General features: G+C 44.0%; 1 protein-coding gene across 1 annotated transcript in view; it reads left to right on the top strand.

Moving 5' to 3' along the window:
* Nucleotides 1-14,338, top strand: part of LOC106570613 (uncharacterized) — a 35,891-nt gene extending 21,553 nt beyond the window's left edge. Inside the window, exons 3-5 of the mRNA XM_014143075.2 lie at nucleotides 7,582-7,691; nucleotides 9,158-9,346; nucleotides 10,595-14,338. Coding sequence (XP_013998550.2) covers nucleotides 7,582-7,691; nucleotides 9,158-9,346; nucleotides 10,595-13,536 — 3,241 coding nt within the window. The 3' untranslated portion in view covers nucleotides 13,537-14,338. The remainder of the gene's footprint in view (nucleotides 1-7,581; nucleotides 7,692-9,157; nucleotides 9,347-10,594) is intronic.
* Nucleotides 14,339-17,385: the final 3,047 nt, after the last annotated feature.

Here is a 17,385-nt window from a genome sequence, read left to right as displayed (position 1 = left end):
AAGGGAAGCCATTAGGCATCTGATCTCCCTTGACCAAAAAATTATAAAGAATTAGCCAATCAGCATTGAGCTAAACTGTGAATGGTTCTGGCGCACCCAAAAAAAGTGTCAAGGGAAGCCAGCTTGGATTTGGCGTCACTCAAATCCCATCGAGAGCATTCCTCATTGACAGAAAAACTTGAATTGTTGCATCTCGTTGTGTTGTTCTCTTCCCGTGGCTAGCTAGCCAGCAAGCTAAAATTGTCCCTTTCCTAAATTAGCCATGGATGGAGATAGGGATTTGGACTTGTGGTTTTACTTAATTCTGTGTACTGGCCAATGATTATAACGGCGATTCTGATCCACCATTGATTCATACATTGTTGTGCCACTGGCCTGAGAGGATGGAAGTTCAGTATGTAGCTAGATGTAGAAGGCTAATGTTAACTAGCTAACGCTGCCCATGAAAGGAAGTTAGGCTAGCGAGCAAGCATTTTAGCCAGGTAGCCTAGGACAACAACAACGAAATGCCCGTACTGTATGACAGAGTGATAGACCGTTTCGTCAATATGAAAGAGAGGAGGATGGCATTGGTGTTTCTCTACAAGTAGAGTGAGACAACATGTTTTTCTACTTGCACGAACGCGCACCCACACACACACACACACACACACACACACACACACGTTCACACACAGTCGTTCACACACACCCACACACACACACACACACACACACACACACACACACACACACACACACACACACACACACACACACACACACACACACGTTCACACACACTCGTTCACACACACCCACACACGTTCACTCACACACACACACACACACACACACACACACACACGTTCACACACGCACACAGAAATCAGAACCATGGACAGCCACATCATATTTAGCTTACGTTGATTGGACTAAATAGTTTTTGGTATTTTTTAGTTGTCACGGTATTAGACTAAGAAGAAGTGATTTGATGATGTTGAAATGTTGAAGTTGAAATGTTGCTGGAATAGTGTTGTCTTTGTGACTTGCGGTAACTCTCTGTGGTTCTAAATCACTAGTTGTTTAGTAGACCAAAAATGTGGGAAACATGAACTTGCTTGACCATGCAATATGCTTTGTGGACTTCACAGGACAGCGGCTTCTATCCGGTTTTGTGATAAAACAAAGGTCTGGCTGAATTTATTCTGTCACTGTGTCTTCTTATTGTCTCTGCCTTTAGGCCTTTATATCACGGTGTCAAGGCATATGAACTAACAGGTTATAGAGCAAACAACAGGGTGGGGGTGGGGCTTGGCTACCCCAGTGATTTTCTTCCCCATGCACCGCTACTGTGTCCATCCCATAATGCTACACATCACATCATTCTCTCTTCTGATAAGGGTTACTATGGAAACTGGTCAAACTAAAAACATTTGAATTATTGACTGCCTTAAATCACATGTACGTTAGCTTTTAGATTCCCTGTGTACCAATATATAATATATACATATATATATGCCATTTAGCATACGCTTTTATCCAACGGGAATTACAGTCATGCATGCGTACATTTTACATACAGGTGGTCCCGGGAATTGAACCCACTCTCCCTGGGGTTATAAGTGCCATGCTCTACCAACAGAGCTACAAAGGAGCACCCTGTTCACTTTGTTTAGACCGGAAGCTATTTAACAACAGGGTAGAAAAAACAGGTCACTTTCGGACACACGTTGTGTGTCGTGACTCATCGTCAGCAAGAAGGTGTCAGAGGCAGGAGGTAGACATCACCGTCCTCCACCTCATTCCTTCCACACACACACACACACACACACACACACACACACACACACACACACACACACACACACACACACACACACACAGACACCACCCACACACTCACACACACACACACACACACACACACACACACACACACACACACACACACACACACACACACACACACACACACACACAACTCCACTAACCCATATGCCTAAGCACACACACACTCACGCACACACACACAGACACCACCCACACACTCACACACACACACACACACACACACACACATACACACACACACACACACACACACACACACACACACACACACACACACACACAACTCCACATGCCTAAGCACACACACACACACACACACACACACACACACACACACACACACACACACACACACACCACCCACCCACTCACACACATGCCCACGCATACACTCACACACACACACAACCTACATGCCCACGCACAACCACCCACCCACATGTGCACGAACACACCCTCTTCAATAAGCCCCTAACTAACATCGCCTCTTCCTGTTATCTTCCATGTTCGTAAATCTTCAGTCTAAGTAACATAAGAAAAGATCCCCATGAAAATCCATCAGTTTCAGAGTTATCTGCAGTCTCAATCAACCGTATCCGCCTAAATGTCGGCCTTCTGCATCTGAAGGTAGCCGAGCCACAGAGGTGTTCCCGAAAAATCAATCTTCTCATGAAAATTCCTGTAGCGTCTGAAGGGTTTGGGCCTGCGAACTCTCTCAAACACGATGGTATTCTCCGTTTTGCTCTACGACCCCCACAAGCCCCACGGGATTCATCTGAAGTCGGTACCACTGATGTGCCAACTTTTGTCTGTAGCGTCCGAACCGTTTGGGCTACAAACTAATATGACCCCGCTATGGAAAGAGGAGATTCTCACGAACACGGTGTTGTTCTCCATTTTGATCTACATCCCCCACAAGTGTCAAGGGACTGTTCTGAATGTAACCGGGTACCGGTTGAAAAAAATTAATAGAAGTATGAAGGTAGTTTTGTGCCAACAACAAAAAAAAGTGGTTAATCTAACAATATTTCCTGATCTTTCTTATATCTCCTAGATAAAGGACAGACATGGCGTGTATTCATGGATGCCAAGGGAAGCCATGCCCCCCCCCCCAAAAAAAATGTACTAAGATAAAAACTTCAAAATATTTTCTCTTTCATTTTTCTCTGTTTTATAATTTTCCTTCAATTCGCAGGAGGCTGAATGTATCTCACCTGAGAAGGCATCCGAGTGAGAGAAACAGCGCTCCCTCTGTCTCTGTATGTGTAGCCCATCTATTCGATGCTCTCTGGTCAAAAATGTACGCCCAATGTTTCATACGCGCAACTTGAATTTTTCGAGTGACTATACTTCGCCATAAATTAACATTTTTCTTAGAAAATCTACTCTGGACATTTTGAATGAGCATTTTGCATGCATTGAATTTCAGAAACTCACCTTTTTGACAAGGTACGGGATTAAATCAGAGGAGCAGAAGCGCCGTGTTGACAAGCTGTCGAGGCGTGCCGTTTAAAGTGACAATTTGTGGTTTTGGTAATTATAAGATGGACCACCAGATGGTGGTAAAAAGTGTTTATTAGGATCTCATCGAGAAGAGAGGTGTTATTTTATGTTTCTCCTTTCCCTTACCAGGTGTTTAAAGACACTGTTAGGTATATGTAACACCCGGCGTTATTCGTTTGTTAAATAATGTTTGCTCAATAGGCCTATTTGGAAGTTGATAAAAAATATTTTGGTAGCCTACAGCAGACAGATCAGGCCCCCCAGTGTCCGGTCTGGAGCGTGAAGTCACAATCTCTCCTTGTTGCATAGCAACCTAGCGGTGCCAAAAGCCCTAGAAAGCTAAAAGCCCTGGTCTGCCCTAGAAAGCCAATGTAATTTACGATTGCCAGAACTGGCCCCCCCAAAACAATGTTGAAGCCTGTTTTGGGCTCTAAAATGTGTTTTTTTATGATCAAGTTTGATCCCCACAGTGAATTATTGTAAGTTCGCTACATAGACGCTTGCTAAAAAACTTCCTTCATGAACTGGCCTCTGTAAAATGGTTTAGAATCAGCTTGATAAGCTTATTGTTTTGATGAAACAGAGTTTTTAAATTAATATAATATGCCTTGAAGATTCACAATCCTTCAGGAAAGATTGATCGCTAAATTGAAGACGCTTGGACTTTCTTTTTTGATATTTTCAGTGGTATTGTTAAGAAACACTCCCCCATAAAGAAAATGTGAATTAAATACAGGTTCTGACCCTGGTTCGACCGTGATCTTGCAGAGTTACTCCACCTCAAGAATTCCATTTGGCGAAAGGCTCGGCACACGCATACTCAGGCTGACTGGCTATTGTTCAGGCAAATGAGAAATAAGTGCATTCAGGCTATCCAGAAGGCCAAAGTTAGTTACTTTAAGGAGCAGTTCTCTCTATGTGGGTCTAACCCCAAGTTCTGGAAAACGACCTGGAGAATAAACCCTCCTCCTCACAGCTACCCATGTCCCTTAATGTTGATGATGTGGTTGTTACTGACAAGAAGCACATGGCTGAGCTGTTTAAATCACCACTTCATTAAGTCCGGATTCCTATTTAACTCAGCCATGCCTTCTTGCCCGTCCAACATTTCCTTATCTCCCAGCCCTTATAATGCGACTATCCCGATGCTTCTCCCTGCAGGAAACAAAGTTTCTCCCTGCAGGCAGTCACTGAGTCCGAGGTGCTAAAGGAGCTCCTTAAACATGACCCCAAAAAACATCTGGGTCAGATGGTTTAGATCCTTTCTTCTGTAAGGTTGCTGCCCCTATCATCGTCAAGCCTATCTCTGACGTGTTTAACCTGTCTCTCCTCTCTGGGGAGGTTCCCATTACTTGGAAGGCAGCCACTGTTCATCCTTTATTTAAAGGGGGAGATCAAGCTGATCCTAACTGTTATAGGCCTATCTCTATTTTGCCCTGTTTATCAAAAGTGTTGGAAAAGCTTGTCAATAATCAACTGACTGGCTTTCTTGATGTCTATAGTATCTCTCTGGTATGCAATCTGGTTTCTACTCAGGTTATGGATGTGTCACTGCAACCTTAAAGGTCCTCAATGATGTCACCATTGCCCTCAATTCCAAGCATTGTTGTTCTGCTATTTTTTATTGACTTGGCCAAAGCTTTTGATACGGTAGACCATTCCATTCTTGTGGGCTGGCTAAGGAGTATTGGTGTCTCTGAGGGGTCTTTGCCCTGGTTTGCTAACTATGTGCTGTGTTTCTACCATGTTGTGTTGCTACCATGCTGTGTTTCTACCATGCTGTGTTTCTACCATGTTGTGTTTCTACCATGTTGTGTTGCTACCATGTTGTGTTTCTACCATGCTGTGTTGCTACCATGCTGTGTTTCTACCATGCTGTGTTTCTACCATGCTGTGTTTCTACCATGTTGTGTTGCTACCATGTTGTGTTTCTACCATGCTGTGTTGCTACCATGCTGTGTTGCTACCATGCTGTGTTGCTACCATGCTGTGTTGCTACCATGTTGTGTTGCTACCATGTTGTGTTTCTACCATGCTGTGTTGCTACCATGCTGTGTTGCTACCATGTTATGTTTCTACCATGTTGTGTTTCTACCATGCTGTGATGCTACCATGCTGTGTTGCTACCATGTTATGTTTCTACCATGTTGTTTTATGTTGTGTTGCTACCAGTTGTGTTGCTACCATGTTGTGTTGCTACCATGCTGTGTTTCTACCATGCTGTGTTGCTACCATGTTGTGTTTCTACCATGTAGTTGTTATGTTGTGTTGCTACCATGTTGTGTTTCTACCATGCTGTGTTTCTACCATGTTGTTGTCATGTTGTGTTTCTACCATACTGTGTTGTCATGTGTTGCTACTTTGTTATATTGTTGTCTTAGGTCTCTCTTTATGTAGTGTAGTCTCTCTTGTTGTGATGTGTGTTTTGTCCTATAAAGATTTAGTATTGTATTTTTAATCCCAGCCCCCGTCTCCGCAGGAGGCCTTTTGCCTTTTAGTAGGCCGTCATTGTAATAAGAATTTGTTCTTAACTGACTTGCCTAGTTAAATCAAGATAAAACAAATGGAGATATTTAATTAAATAGTGATCCATTCTGACTACTACAGTTGCCGTCACACAGACTAATCATGGGCAGGCAGGCTATTTTATTTATTTATTTTTATTTAACCTTTATTTCACTATGAGGAGGCTCAGGCCAGGTTGGGTTGACACTCTCAGGCAGGGTGAAAACGACTACATCGACCATGATCCTTTGGTAGTTACGGACACTTTCACCTTGATCTTTAGCCATTTTATTTGGTGCCATTCAGCCCCATTCAGGAATATGGAGCTTCAGATTCAAATACTTCCGGCTTAATGATCAAACGGGAGTTTTCCATAGCACTACGTGGATTACGTCAGAGCTGGTTTTAATGTCAGTGTGACAGATTAGAGTCTTCTCTTTTCAGCAGGAGCCATTTGCTTTCCAACATGTGTTTTCCCTCAGTTGTATGTGAAGTATTGTGAACGGCCTGTTTTGTCTCCTGTTCACTGACAGATTTGCCCTTCATTCCTGACTGTAGGCTACGACTTGTTATTGGGCTACACACAATCCTCAGCTAGGCAACTTTTTAAAAAGAAGCTTTTGATCCTTATCGGCGTATTCACGGTGTAGTAAATGATTTAATTTCTTTCTGAAAAGACCACATTAATTCTATAACTTTAGCAAAGTTATTTCAATTTATCAGAGGTACTGCAGCACCTCCAGCACCCGTCCTGATTTGAAATGATTTGATTCTATGAGGAAATAAATTACGTTCTGCTGAGCAGCCAACCAGACCGAATATTGATGATGATGTAAATCAGGTTAACACAATCAGGTCAAATGTTATGTTGCTGTGGCAGTACTGTTGATATTTAAACTAGGTAGCTAGCTACACACACTCCACCAGTGACCGCATTTCCGCAAACAATCTCTGTAGTCATACTGTACCTCTATCAGGGCTGCTGATACAGCAGGATATATATCCTGTCTAGATGTAGTCATACCTCTATCAGGGCTGCTGATACAGCAGGATGTATATCCTGTCTAGATGTCGTCATACCTCTATCAGGGCTGCTGATACATCAGGATGTATATCCTGTCTAGATGTAGTCATACCTCTATCAGGGCTGCTGATACAGCAGGATGTATATCCTGTCTAGATGTAGTCATACCTCTATCAGGGCTGCTGATACAGCAGGATGTATATCCTGTCTAGATGTAGTCATACCTCTATCAGGGCTGCTGATACAGCAGGATGTATATCCTGTCTAGATGTAGTCATACCTCTATCAGGGCTGCTGATACAGCAGGATGTATATCCTGTCTAGATGTAGTCATACCTCTATCAGGGCTGCTGATACAGCAGGATGTATATCCTGTCTAGATGTAGTCATACCTCTATCAGGGCTGCTGATACAGCAGGATGTATATCCTGTCTAGATGTAGTCATACCTCTATCAGGGCTGCTGATACAGCAGGATGTATATCCTGTCTAGATGTAGTCATACCTCTATCAGGGCTGCTGATACAGCAGGATGTATATCCTGTCTAGATGTAGTCATACCTCTATCAGGGCTGCTGATACAGCAGGATGTATATCCTGTCTAGATGTAGTCATACCTCTATCAGGGCTGCTGATACAGCAGGATGTTTAGGATGTTTGGCTGATGATGTATGTCTCTGGATCATGATGTCATCACACAGCAATGTGTTTCTCCAGGACTACAGTGTGCAGTAATCAGGGCAGTGCTCTGAAGTCAGTGGATCTGAAGATAGAGAACGCTACAGAGGACAACACACACCTGGATGCTTTCTGTGTCAAAGACAAAGGTCAGTACACACACCTGGATGTGTTCTGTGTCAAAGACAAAGGTCAGTACACACACACACTCACATTTCGCAATTCTCTGCCTTAAGATGTTTTCTGAGGACTGAAAAGGTAATGTTCCCACACCTCTCCCCTCCCTCCATCTTCTCTCTCAATGTCATTTTCATTTAAGGGGCTTTATTGGCATGGGAAACAGATGTTTACATTGCCAAAGCAAGTGAAATCAATAATAAACAAAAGTGAAATAAAGAAAACATTTTTTTACAGTAAACATTACACTCACAAATGTTCCAAAAGAATAAAGACAGTTCAAATGTCATATTATGTCTATATACAGTGTTGTATTTACAGTGTTGTATATACAGTGATGTATTTACAGTGTTGTATTTACAGTGTTGTATTTACAGTGTTGTATTTACAGTGTTGTATATACAGTGTTGTATTTACAGTGTTGTATTTACAGTGTTCTCCACTTAAGTGATCGACCCACCTTTTGAACCTGGTTCATCTGTGTGCTACCAGATTGTGTTAGCCCACTGAGCTAAATCCCCAGGTTAGCCATCACCCAAATGTGGTGCACCTCCATTACACGTACACCTCTCTAGTACAGAAGGGGATGGGGTTAGAGGTTGTTTTTGGACCGGGCCGCTGTTGGACTACTCCCAAGACTGATTGTTTGGGTTTGAACTGAGGAACAGGAAAGTTACTGTGGGACCTGAAAAACCGCAAGGAGAGGAGAGGAAATAGGCAAGAACATTTGAAATATGTATCCTCTTCATTAGAGATCAGACATGTTGTACATGCCACATAACTTTGAGGACCCTCCAGACTCCAGTTATGAGCCAACCAATCAGACTCCAGTTATGAGCCAACCAATCTGAGACTCCAGTTATGAGCCAACCAATTAGACTCCAGTTAAGAGCCAACCAATCAGACTCCAGTTATGAGACAACCAATCTGAGACTCCAGTTATGAGCCAACCAATCAGACTCCAGTTGTGAGCCAACCAATCTGAGACTCCAGTTATGAGCCAACCAATCTGAGACTCCAGTTATGAGCCAACCAATCAGACTCCAGTTATGAGCCAACCAATCAGACTCCAGTTATGAGCCAACCAATCGGAGACTCCAGTTATGAGCCAACCAATCTGAGACTCCAGTTATGAGCCAACCAATCGGAGACTCCAGTTATGAGCCAACCAATCGGAGACTCCAGTTGTGAGCCAACCAATCTGAGACTCCAGTTATGAGCCAACCAATCTGAGACTCCAGTTATGAGCCAACCAATCAGACTCCAGTTGTGAGCCAACCAATCTGTGACAACCAGCCTCTGTCTCCCCTACTGAGGGGAAGGACAGATATAACATACAGTATTGGGTCCTGTTTTTCTAACTTACAATAACAGCGCATATAACTGTGGCATAACATCATTGTGATATAACCTAACCTGGTAATGTTATACCTGTCAGGTGGTCCATGTGGCGATCCCCCTGCGTTCCCCAACATGCGTCTCCAGGGCCACACAGGGTTTGAGATGGGGGACGAGCTGCTGTACTCCTGTCTTCCTGGTCATGTGATGCCCGGCGGCCACTCAGCATTCAGCCTGCTGTGTGACAGCTGTGGAGAGTGGTATGGACTGGTACAGCTTTGTGGCAAATGTAAGTGTATAATATGTAATAATTAGGGGGTGCTTATATAATCCTGTTTCACTGTGTGTGTTTGTGTGTGTGTGTGTGTGTGTGTGTGTGTGTGTGTGTGTGTGTGTGTGTGTGTGTGTGTGTGTGTGTGTGTGTGTGTGTGTGTGTGTGTGTGTGTGTGTGTGTGTGCATATGCGTGTGTCACCTGGCCTCCTGTTTACCTGACCTCTCACCTCAGAGCCGTGACCTCTGGGCTCCACAGGAAGCTGTGATGAGGTCACACACTTCACTTCCTGGTTATTAGTCATGCCTTCAGTTCCATGCATTTCTATAGATTTTTTTATAGATTTTCATGTGAAGTGCAATACTTTTTGCTCAGGCCAGTGCACTACATAGGGAATATTGCACCCATTCAGATCTCTGCTAGGCCTAGGGTCTGACTTGCCGTTTGTTACAAAACAGTGTCCCAGTTGTGAGGGAGAGATATAAAACAAATCAAATCTAAATCTAATTGTATTCGTCGTGTACTCAGCTTACAGCAGGTATGAAGGTGCAGTACATCGATGGGTTCTGACTTCTAAGCTTGAAAATATGAAATATCCTAATTCGTGTCACAGAGGGAGAGAGGGGAATGTAGAACGTTTACATTCTGTCAGAATATGTTATTGGTACATCAGGTATCCTATGGAGAGGAGAAGGGCCACTGTCTGGTACAAGTCAACGGGACAGCCATGAGTTGGGGATGAGTGAGGAATTTGGGCCCGAGGTCAGGTCAGATGAAGTGAGAGAGAACAGGCATCACTAAAGTTCTGTCTAGCAACAGAGATGTATTGGCTATTCAGATGTGTAGGAGGAGACTCAGCATAGGAGAAGGGTTAAATACCAGTGCTTGTGTGATATACACTACCAGTCAAAAGTTTTACAACACCTACTCATTCAAGGGTTTCTCTTTATTTTTACTATTTTCTACATTGTAGAATAATAGTAAAGACATTAAAACTATGAAATAACACATATGGAATCATGTAGTAACCAAGAAAGTGTTAAACAAATCAAAATATATTTTATATTTGAGATTCTTCAAATAGCCACCCTTTGCCTTGATGACAGCTTTGCACACTCTCTCAACCAGCTTCCCCATTCCCCTTCTTCTCTCTCTCACCTCCTCCCTTCTCTCTCCCCCCTTCTCTCTCTCTCGGTCTCTCTCCTCACTCCTCCCTCTTTCTCTCTCTCTCTCTCTCTCCTCACTCTCCCTCTCTGTTTCTACAGACGAGACAGAGACACACATCGACTATGAAGATATGTTCACTGACCACGATCACCACCTCTCCTACGACACCCCTGCAGAGGAGGAGAACACAGAGGAGGAGAACACAGAGGAGGAGGTGGACACAGAAGAAGAGGAGCACAGCGATCAGGAGCAGCAAGAGGCCAGCTTCAGTGTGGAGGCAGGAGGAGAGGAGGAGGAGGCAGGAGGAGAGGAGCTGTCTGTGGGAGAGGAGGTGGGGGGAGGAATGGAGGAAGAGGTGGAAGACTCGACAGACCCTCCCGTTGAGAAGGAGGAGGCAGGAGGAGAGGAGGAGGCAGGAGGAGAGGAGCTGTCTGTGGGAGAGGAGGTGGGGGGAGGAATGGAGGAAGAGGTGGAAGACTCGACAGACCCTCCCGTTGAGAAGGAGGAGCAGGTGGAGGAGGCAGGAGGAGAGGAGCTGTCTGTGGGAGAGGAGGTGGGGGGAGGAATGGAGGAAGAGGTGGAAGACTCGACAGACCCTCCCGTTGAGAAGGAGGAGCAGGTGGAGGAGATGTTAGAGGTGACTGAGGCGCCAGTCTCCCTGATATCTCAGAAGCACCTGTTCTGGTTCCCCTCAGAGGCCACCCAGGAGGTGGGACATGTGGAACCCACCCACCCGCTAGTCACACAGGACACACCCACTGAGGGGGACAACCCTGTCAGGGCCTCCGGCAGCGAATCAATGGAGAGCAAGCAAGACGACAGCCAACCAGAGGAGACGAAGGATTATGACAGCCATGAGGGTCGCTTCCAACAACCAATTGACCACGACGACCATGATGACCATCACCACGACGACCATGATGACCATCACCACGACGACCATGATGACCATCACCACGACGACCATGATGACCATCACCACGACAACCATGATGACCATCACCACGACGACCATGATGACCATCACCACGACGACCATGATGACCATCACCACGACGACCATGATGACCATCACCACGACGACCATGATGACCACGAAGATGATGCTGACCGTGAACATAACCACAATGACCACGACGGTCAAACAGATCCTGGTCACGACGAAAGCTCTGAGGGTGAAGACCATGTTGTTGAACGCCTTGACCACAATGATCATGATGACCATGAAAGCTATGGCAGTGAAGACGCCCACCGTGAGGCCCAAGGAGAACACGAGGAGGATGATAACCACGGTGTACATGATGACCACGAAGGTCATGACCCCGGTCATGTAACCGATCACCATGACGACCATGTCCATGATCACCTTGATGAAGACCAGAGTGAACATGAAGATGATCGTAGTGACCCTAACAGTCACGACCATCACTACGACGACCATGATTATGATGACTATGTGATCCCCCCCGTCGGCATGACAACAGGCGAGCCTCAGAATGTAAAACCCACCGCCAGCACCGACGAGACCTGGTTGGACGGCTACCCTGTTAGTCAGGAGGAGACCGACGCTGATAAAGTGGGCGGTGGATCCTCAGAGGAAGGGGTGGAGCTTGAGGTGGGAGTGGAGGAAGAGGAGGGTGTTGTGGTTGTCGGGGCGACAGACCGGCCCAATGAGGTGGAGTTGAGTCGTCCCACCCCGTTCACGGGAGTCCCCCAGGTCCCCCTGTCCCCCACACAGGGGGCGAACTCTGTAGAGCAGGATCAGGACCAGGGCTTGGTGGGAGGACTCACCCCTACAGCCTCACCCGACCTACCTCTCTCCCCCGAGGCCACAGCCTCACCCGACCTACCTCTCTCCCCCGAGGCCACAGCCTCACCCGACCTACCTCTCTCCCCCGAGGCCACAGCCTCACCCGACCTACCTCTCTCCCCCGAAGCCACAGCCTCACCCGACCTACCTCTCTCCCCCGAGGCCACAGCCTCACCCGACCTACCTCTCTCCCCCGAGGCCACAGCCTCACCCGACCTACCTCTCTCCCCCGAGGCCACAGCCTCACCCGACCTACCTCTCTCCCCCGAAGCCACAGCCTCACCCGACCTACCTCTCTCCCCCGAGGCCACAGCCTCACCCGACCTACCTCTCTCCCCCGAAGCCACAGCCTCACCCGACCTACCTCTCTCCCCCGAGGCCACAGCCTCACCCGACCTACCTCTCTCCCCCGAGGCCACAGCCTCACCCGACCTACCTCTCTCCCCCGAGGCCACAGCCTCACCCGACCTACCTCTCTCCCCCGAGGCCACAGCCTCACCCGACCTACCTCTCTCCCCCGAGGCCACAGCCTCACCCGACCTACCTGCCACAGCCTCACCCGACCTACCTCTCTCCCCCGAAGCCACAGCCTCACCCGACCTACCTCTCTCCCCCGAAGCCACAGCCTCACCCGACCTACCTCTCTCCCCCGAGGCCACAGCCTCACCCGACCTACCTCTCTCCCCCGAGGCCACAGCCTCACCCGACCTACCTCTCTCCCCCGAAGCCTCAGATTCACATTCAGCCGACTACGCCACCCCCTCTCTGACATCATCACTGGATGACGATGCCTCCGGCAACACAGCCAGGCCTTCTCCCACAGGCTCCTGGGAAACCACGGATCACGTGCACCCTTTCCTGGAGCACGGCCCCGCACCCACAGCGTGGACTGATGACGTCATCGACGAGGAGGAACGTTCGGCCCAGCACAACCTGACTCGACACAGCGGGGAGATGGAGGGTGAGGAGGAGGAGAGCGAAGGTGAGACGGGGGAGACAGGGTGTACTGGGGGTGAGGAGGACTGCCCTCCTCCCCCTCCTCCCTCCTCCGGCAGGGGTTCCACGGTTGCAGCCATTGTGGTTGCTATGTGCGCGGTTGCCGTGGCAGCCACCATCGGGGCGTGGTGTTACTGGCGAAAACAGCAGAAGAGCTCGATGTACGAGATGAACGGGAAGGATCAGAGTCACAGCAGACATGGACAACAGATAGAGATGCAACAGAAAGTCTAAGATAAAGAGAGAGACAGTGGAGATACAGAGAGTAGAGGGGAGGGGGTAGGGAGGGGGATGTAGGTGAGGGTATTTGGGGGGGAGTTGAACAGACACACACTACACCTGCAGAGACAGAAGAATGAGTTGAGGGGTGAGGAAGGATTGGGGGTGAGGGAGGGTGAGGGTGGGGCTAACCCTAGCAGGAGTTTTCAGCTCTGGTGACTTCTCCTCCAGAGCTCTGGGACATTGAGGTACAGAATTATACGTGTTTGTTACTGTTATTATTGTGTAATTGCCATGTTACTGTATAATACCATGTTACTGTGTAATTACAATAATATTTACCATGTTCCTGTGTAATTACTATGATAGTGTAATTACCATGTTCCTGTGTAATTACTATGTTCCTGTGTAATTACTATGTTAGTGTAATTACTATGTTCCTGTATAATTACTATGTTCCTGTGTAATTACCATGTTCCTGTGTAATTACTATGTTCCTGTGTAATTACTATGTTCCTGTGTAATTACTATGTTCCTGTGTAATTACTATGTTACTGTGTAATTACTATGTTCCTGTGTAATTACTATGTTCCTGTGTAATTACTATGTTCCTGTGTAATTACTATGTTCCTGTGTAATTACTATGTTCCTGTGTAATTACTATGTTCCTGTGTAATTACCATAATAATTACTATGTTCCTGTGTAATTACCATAATAATTACTATGTTCCTGTGTAATTACTATGTTACTGTGTAATTACTATGTTCCTGTGTAATTACTATGTTCCTGTGTAATTACTATGTTCCTGTGTAATTACTATGTTACTGTATAATTACTATGTTCCTGTGTAATTACTATGTTCCTGTGTAATTACTATGTTCCTGTGTAATTACTATGTTCCTGTGTAATTACTATGTTCCTGTGTAATTACTATGTTCCTGTGTAATTACTATGTTCCTGTGTAATTACTATGTTACTGTGTAATTACTATGTTACTGTGTAATTACTATGTTCCTGTGTAATTACCATGTTCCTGTGTAATTACTATGTTCCTGTGTAATTACTATGTTACTGTGTAATTACTATGTTAGTGTAATTACTATGTTACTGTGTAATTACTATGTTCCTGTATAATTACTATGTTCCTGTGTAATTACTATGTTCCTGTGTAATTACTATGTTAGTGTAATTACTATGTTCCTGTGTAATTACTATGTTCCTGTGTAATTACTATGTTCCTGTGTAATTACTATGTTACTGTGTAATTACTATGTTCCTGTGTAATTACTATGTTCCTGTGTAATTACTATGTTACTGTGTAATTACTATGTTCCTGTGTAATTACTATGTTCCTGTGTAATTACTATGTTAGTGTAATTACTATGTTCCTGTGTAATTACTATGTTCCTGTGTAATTACTATGTTACTGTGTAATTACTATGTTCCTGTGTAATTACTATGTTCCTGTGTAATTACTATGTTACTGTGTAATTACTATGTTACTGTGTAATTACTATGTTACTGTGTAATTACTATGTTAGTGTAATTACTATGTTCCTGTGTAATTACCATAATAATTACCATGTTCCTGTGTAATTACTATGTTCCTGTGTAATTACTATGTTCCTGTGTAATTACTATGTTACTGTGTAATTACTATGTTACTGTATAATTACTATGTTCCTGTATAATTACTATGTTCCTGTGTAATTACTATGTTACTGTGTAATTACTATGTTCCTGTGTAATTACTATGTTACTGTGTAATTACTATGTTCCTGTGTAATTACTATGTTCCTGTGTAATTACTATGTTACTGTGTAATTACTATGTTACTGTGTAATTACTATGTTACTGTGTAATTACTATGTTCCTGTGTAATTACCATAATAATTACCATGTTCCTGTGTAATTACTATGTTCCTGTGTAATTACTATGTTCCTGTGTAATTACTATGTTACTGTGTAATTACTATGTTCCTGTGTAATTACTATGTTCCTGTGTAATTACTATGTTCCTGTGTAATTACTATGTTACTGTATAATTACTATGTTCCTGTATAATTACTATGTTCCTGTGTAATTACTATGTTACTGTGTAATTACTATGTTCCTGTGTAATTACTATGTTCCTGTGTAATTACTATGTTCCTGTGTAATTACTATGTTCCTGTGTAATTACTATGTTCCTGTGTAGTTACTATGTTACTGTGTAATTACTATGTTCCTGTGTAATTACTATGTTCCTGTGTAATTACTATGTTACTGTGTAATTACTATGTTACTGTGTAATTACTATGTTAGTGTAATTACTATGTTCCTGTGTAATTACCATAATAATTACCATGTTCCTGTGTAATTACTATGTTCCTGTGTAATTACTATGTTCCTGTGTAATTACTATGTTCCTGTGTAATTACCATGTTCCTGTGTAATTACTATGTTCCTGTGTAATTGCCATGTTCCTGTATAATTACTATGTTAGTGTAATTACTATGTTCCTGTGTAATTACTATGTTACTGTGTAATTACTATGTTACTGTGTAATTACTATGTTCCTGTGTAATTACCATGTTCCTGTGTAATTACTATGTTACTGTGTAATTACTATGTTCCTGTGTAATTACTATGTTCCTGTGTAATTACTATGTTCCTGTATAATTACTATGTTACTGTGTAATTACCATGTTCCTGTGTAATTACTATGTTCCTGTGTAATTACTATGTTCCTGTGTAATTACTATGTTCCTGTGTAGTTACTATGTTCCTGTGTAGTTACTATGTTAGTGTATTTAAGGCTCATTGTTGCTATGTAGTTGTGTAACCTTGTACGTGATAGTAATGAGTTATTGTTTCCCACCATGAAATCAGCATTTGAAATTGCTGTGAAAGTTGATGCTCTGATCTGAGTGCAGAGTCCTATTTATTAGTCCCTTAAATGGAAGAAAACAGACAAACAGGGAAGGATTACCTGAACTTGTCCCATAATGTCTCCCTTTTCCACTGGAAAACGTTTTGCCACAGTGTGCCCTACTGAACACGACCAAGTAGCTGTTCCAATGCCTATACCTCCGCTAACACCACCTAAACATCAAGGACAAGACTAATATAATACCCCGGAACTCAATGCAGAAATGTGAAAGAATCCTAAACTAGGGACTAAACTAAGGTCCCATGAATCTGTTTATTTTCTAAAGCTTCTTTCTGCATATAATTATTATGTCGTCCTAACCTGGGTATCTTCAACCTAGCCTAAAGGCAGGAAGTAGAATATAATAGGTAAAGGATAATCAACGAGGGGCTGTGCGTTCTAGGGGAAATAATGAACGGTGTGGAAGGTGTTATCTACGGCGCGTTGGTGGAGCAGAACCAACCTTCCACTGAGTTACGTTATTTTCCAGAGAATGCATAGATCCCTGAGTTGATTATCCATTTTATACCATGGCTACAATAGAACAAATTTACCACTAGAAAAGGTTTCATTTTGCTGGTAGAAATGTGTTCAACATCCACTGCATTAGCTAGCTTGTTTACTTGATAGCTACAGGTGTTGCCAACTTGCTTTGGTAAACAAAGCATCAGTCCTGCTAGCTTGCTATTATGATCATCTAATTCAACAATGACAATAATATTTTCAATTCAACAAATGCTTTCAAAAGCAACTCAGATATAGGATATTGAATATCAACTTCACAGCCGTTGAATATCGCTGTGCGTTATAGGAATATAATGCACACTCCAGAATGCCCTTCTAGCCAATCAGAATTTAGTATTCAACAATTCCATGGTATAAAACAGAAATAAGCCATAAAGTTGTACTATACACACGAATGAACAATATAATGAACCATTGTTGCTTGTAA

This window comes from Salmo salar, chromosome ssa14 (assembly GCF_905237065.1).
Source record: "Salmo salar chromosome ssa14, Ssal_v3.1, whole genome shotgun sequence".
Taxonomy (NCBI): Eukaryota; Metazoa; Chordata; class Actinopteri; order Salmoniformes; family Salmonidae; genus Salmo; species Salmo salar.
This window is presented reverse-complemented; position numbering and strand designations above follow the sequence as displayed.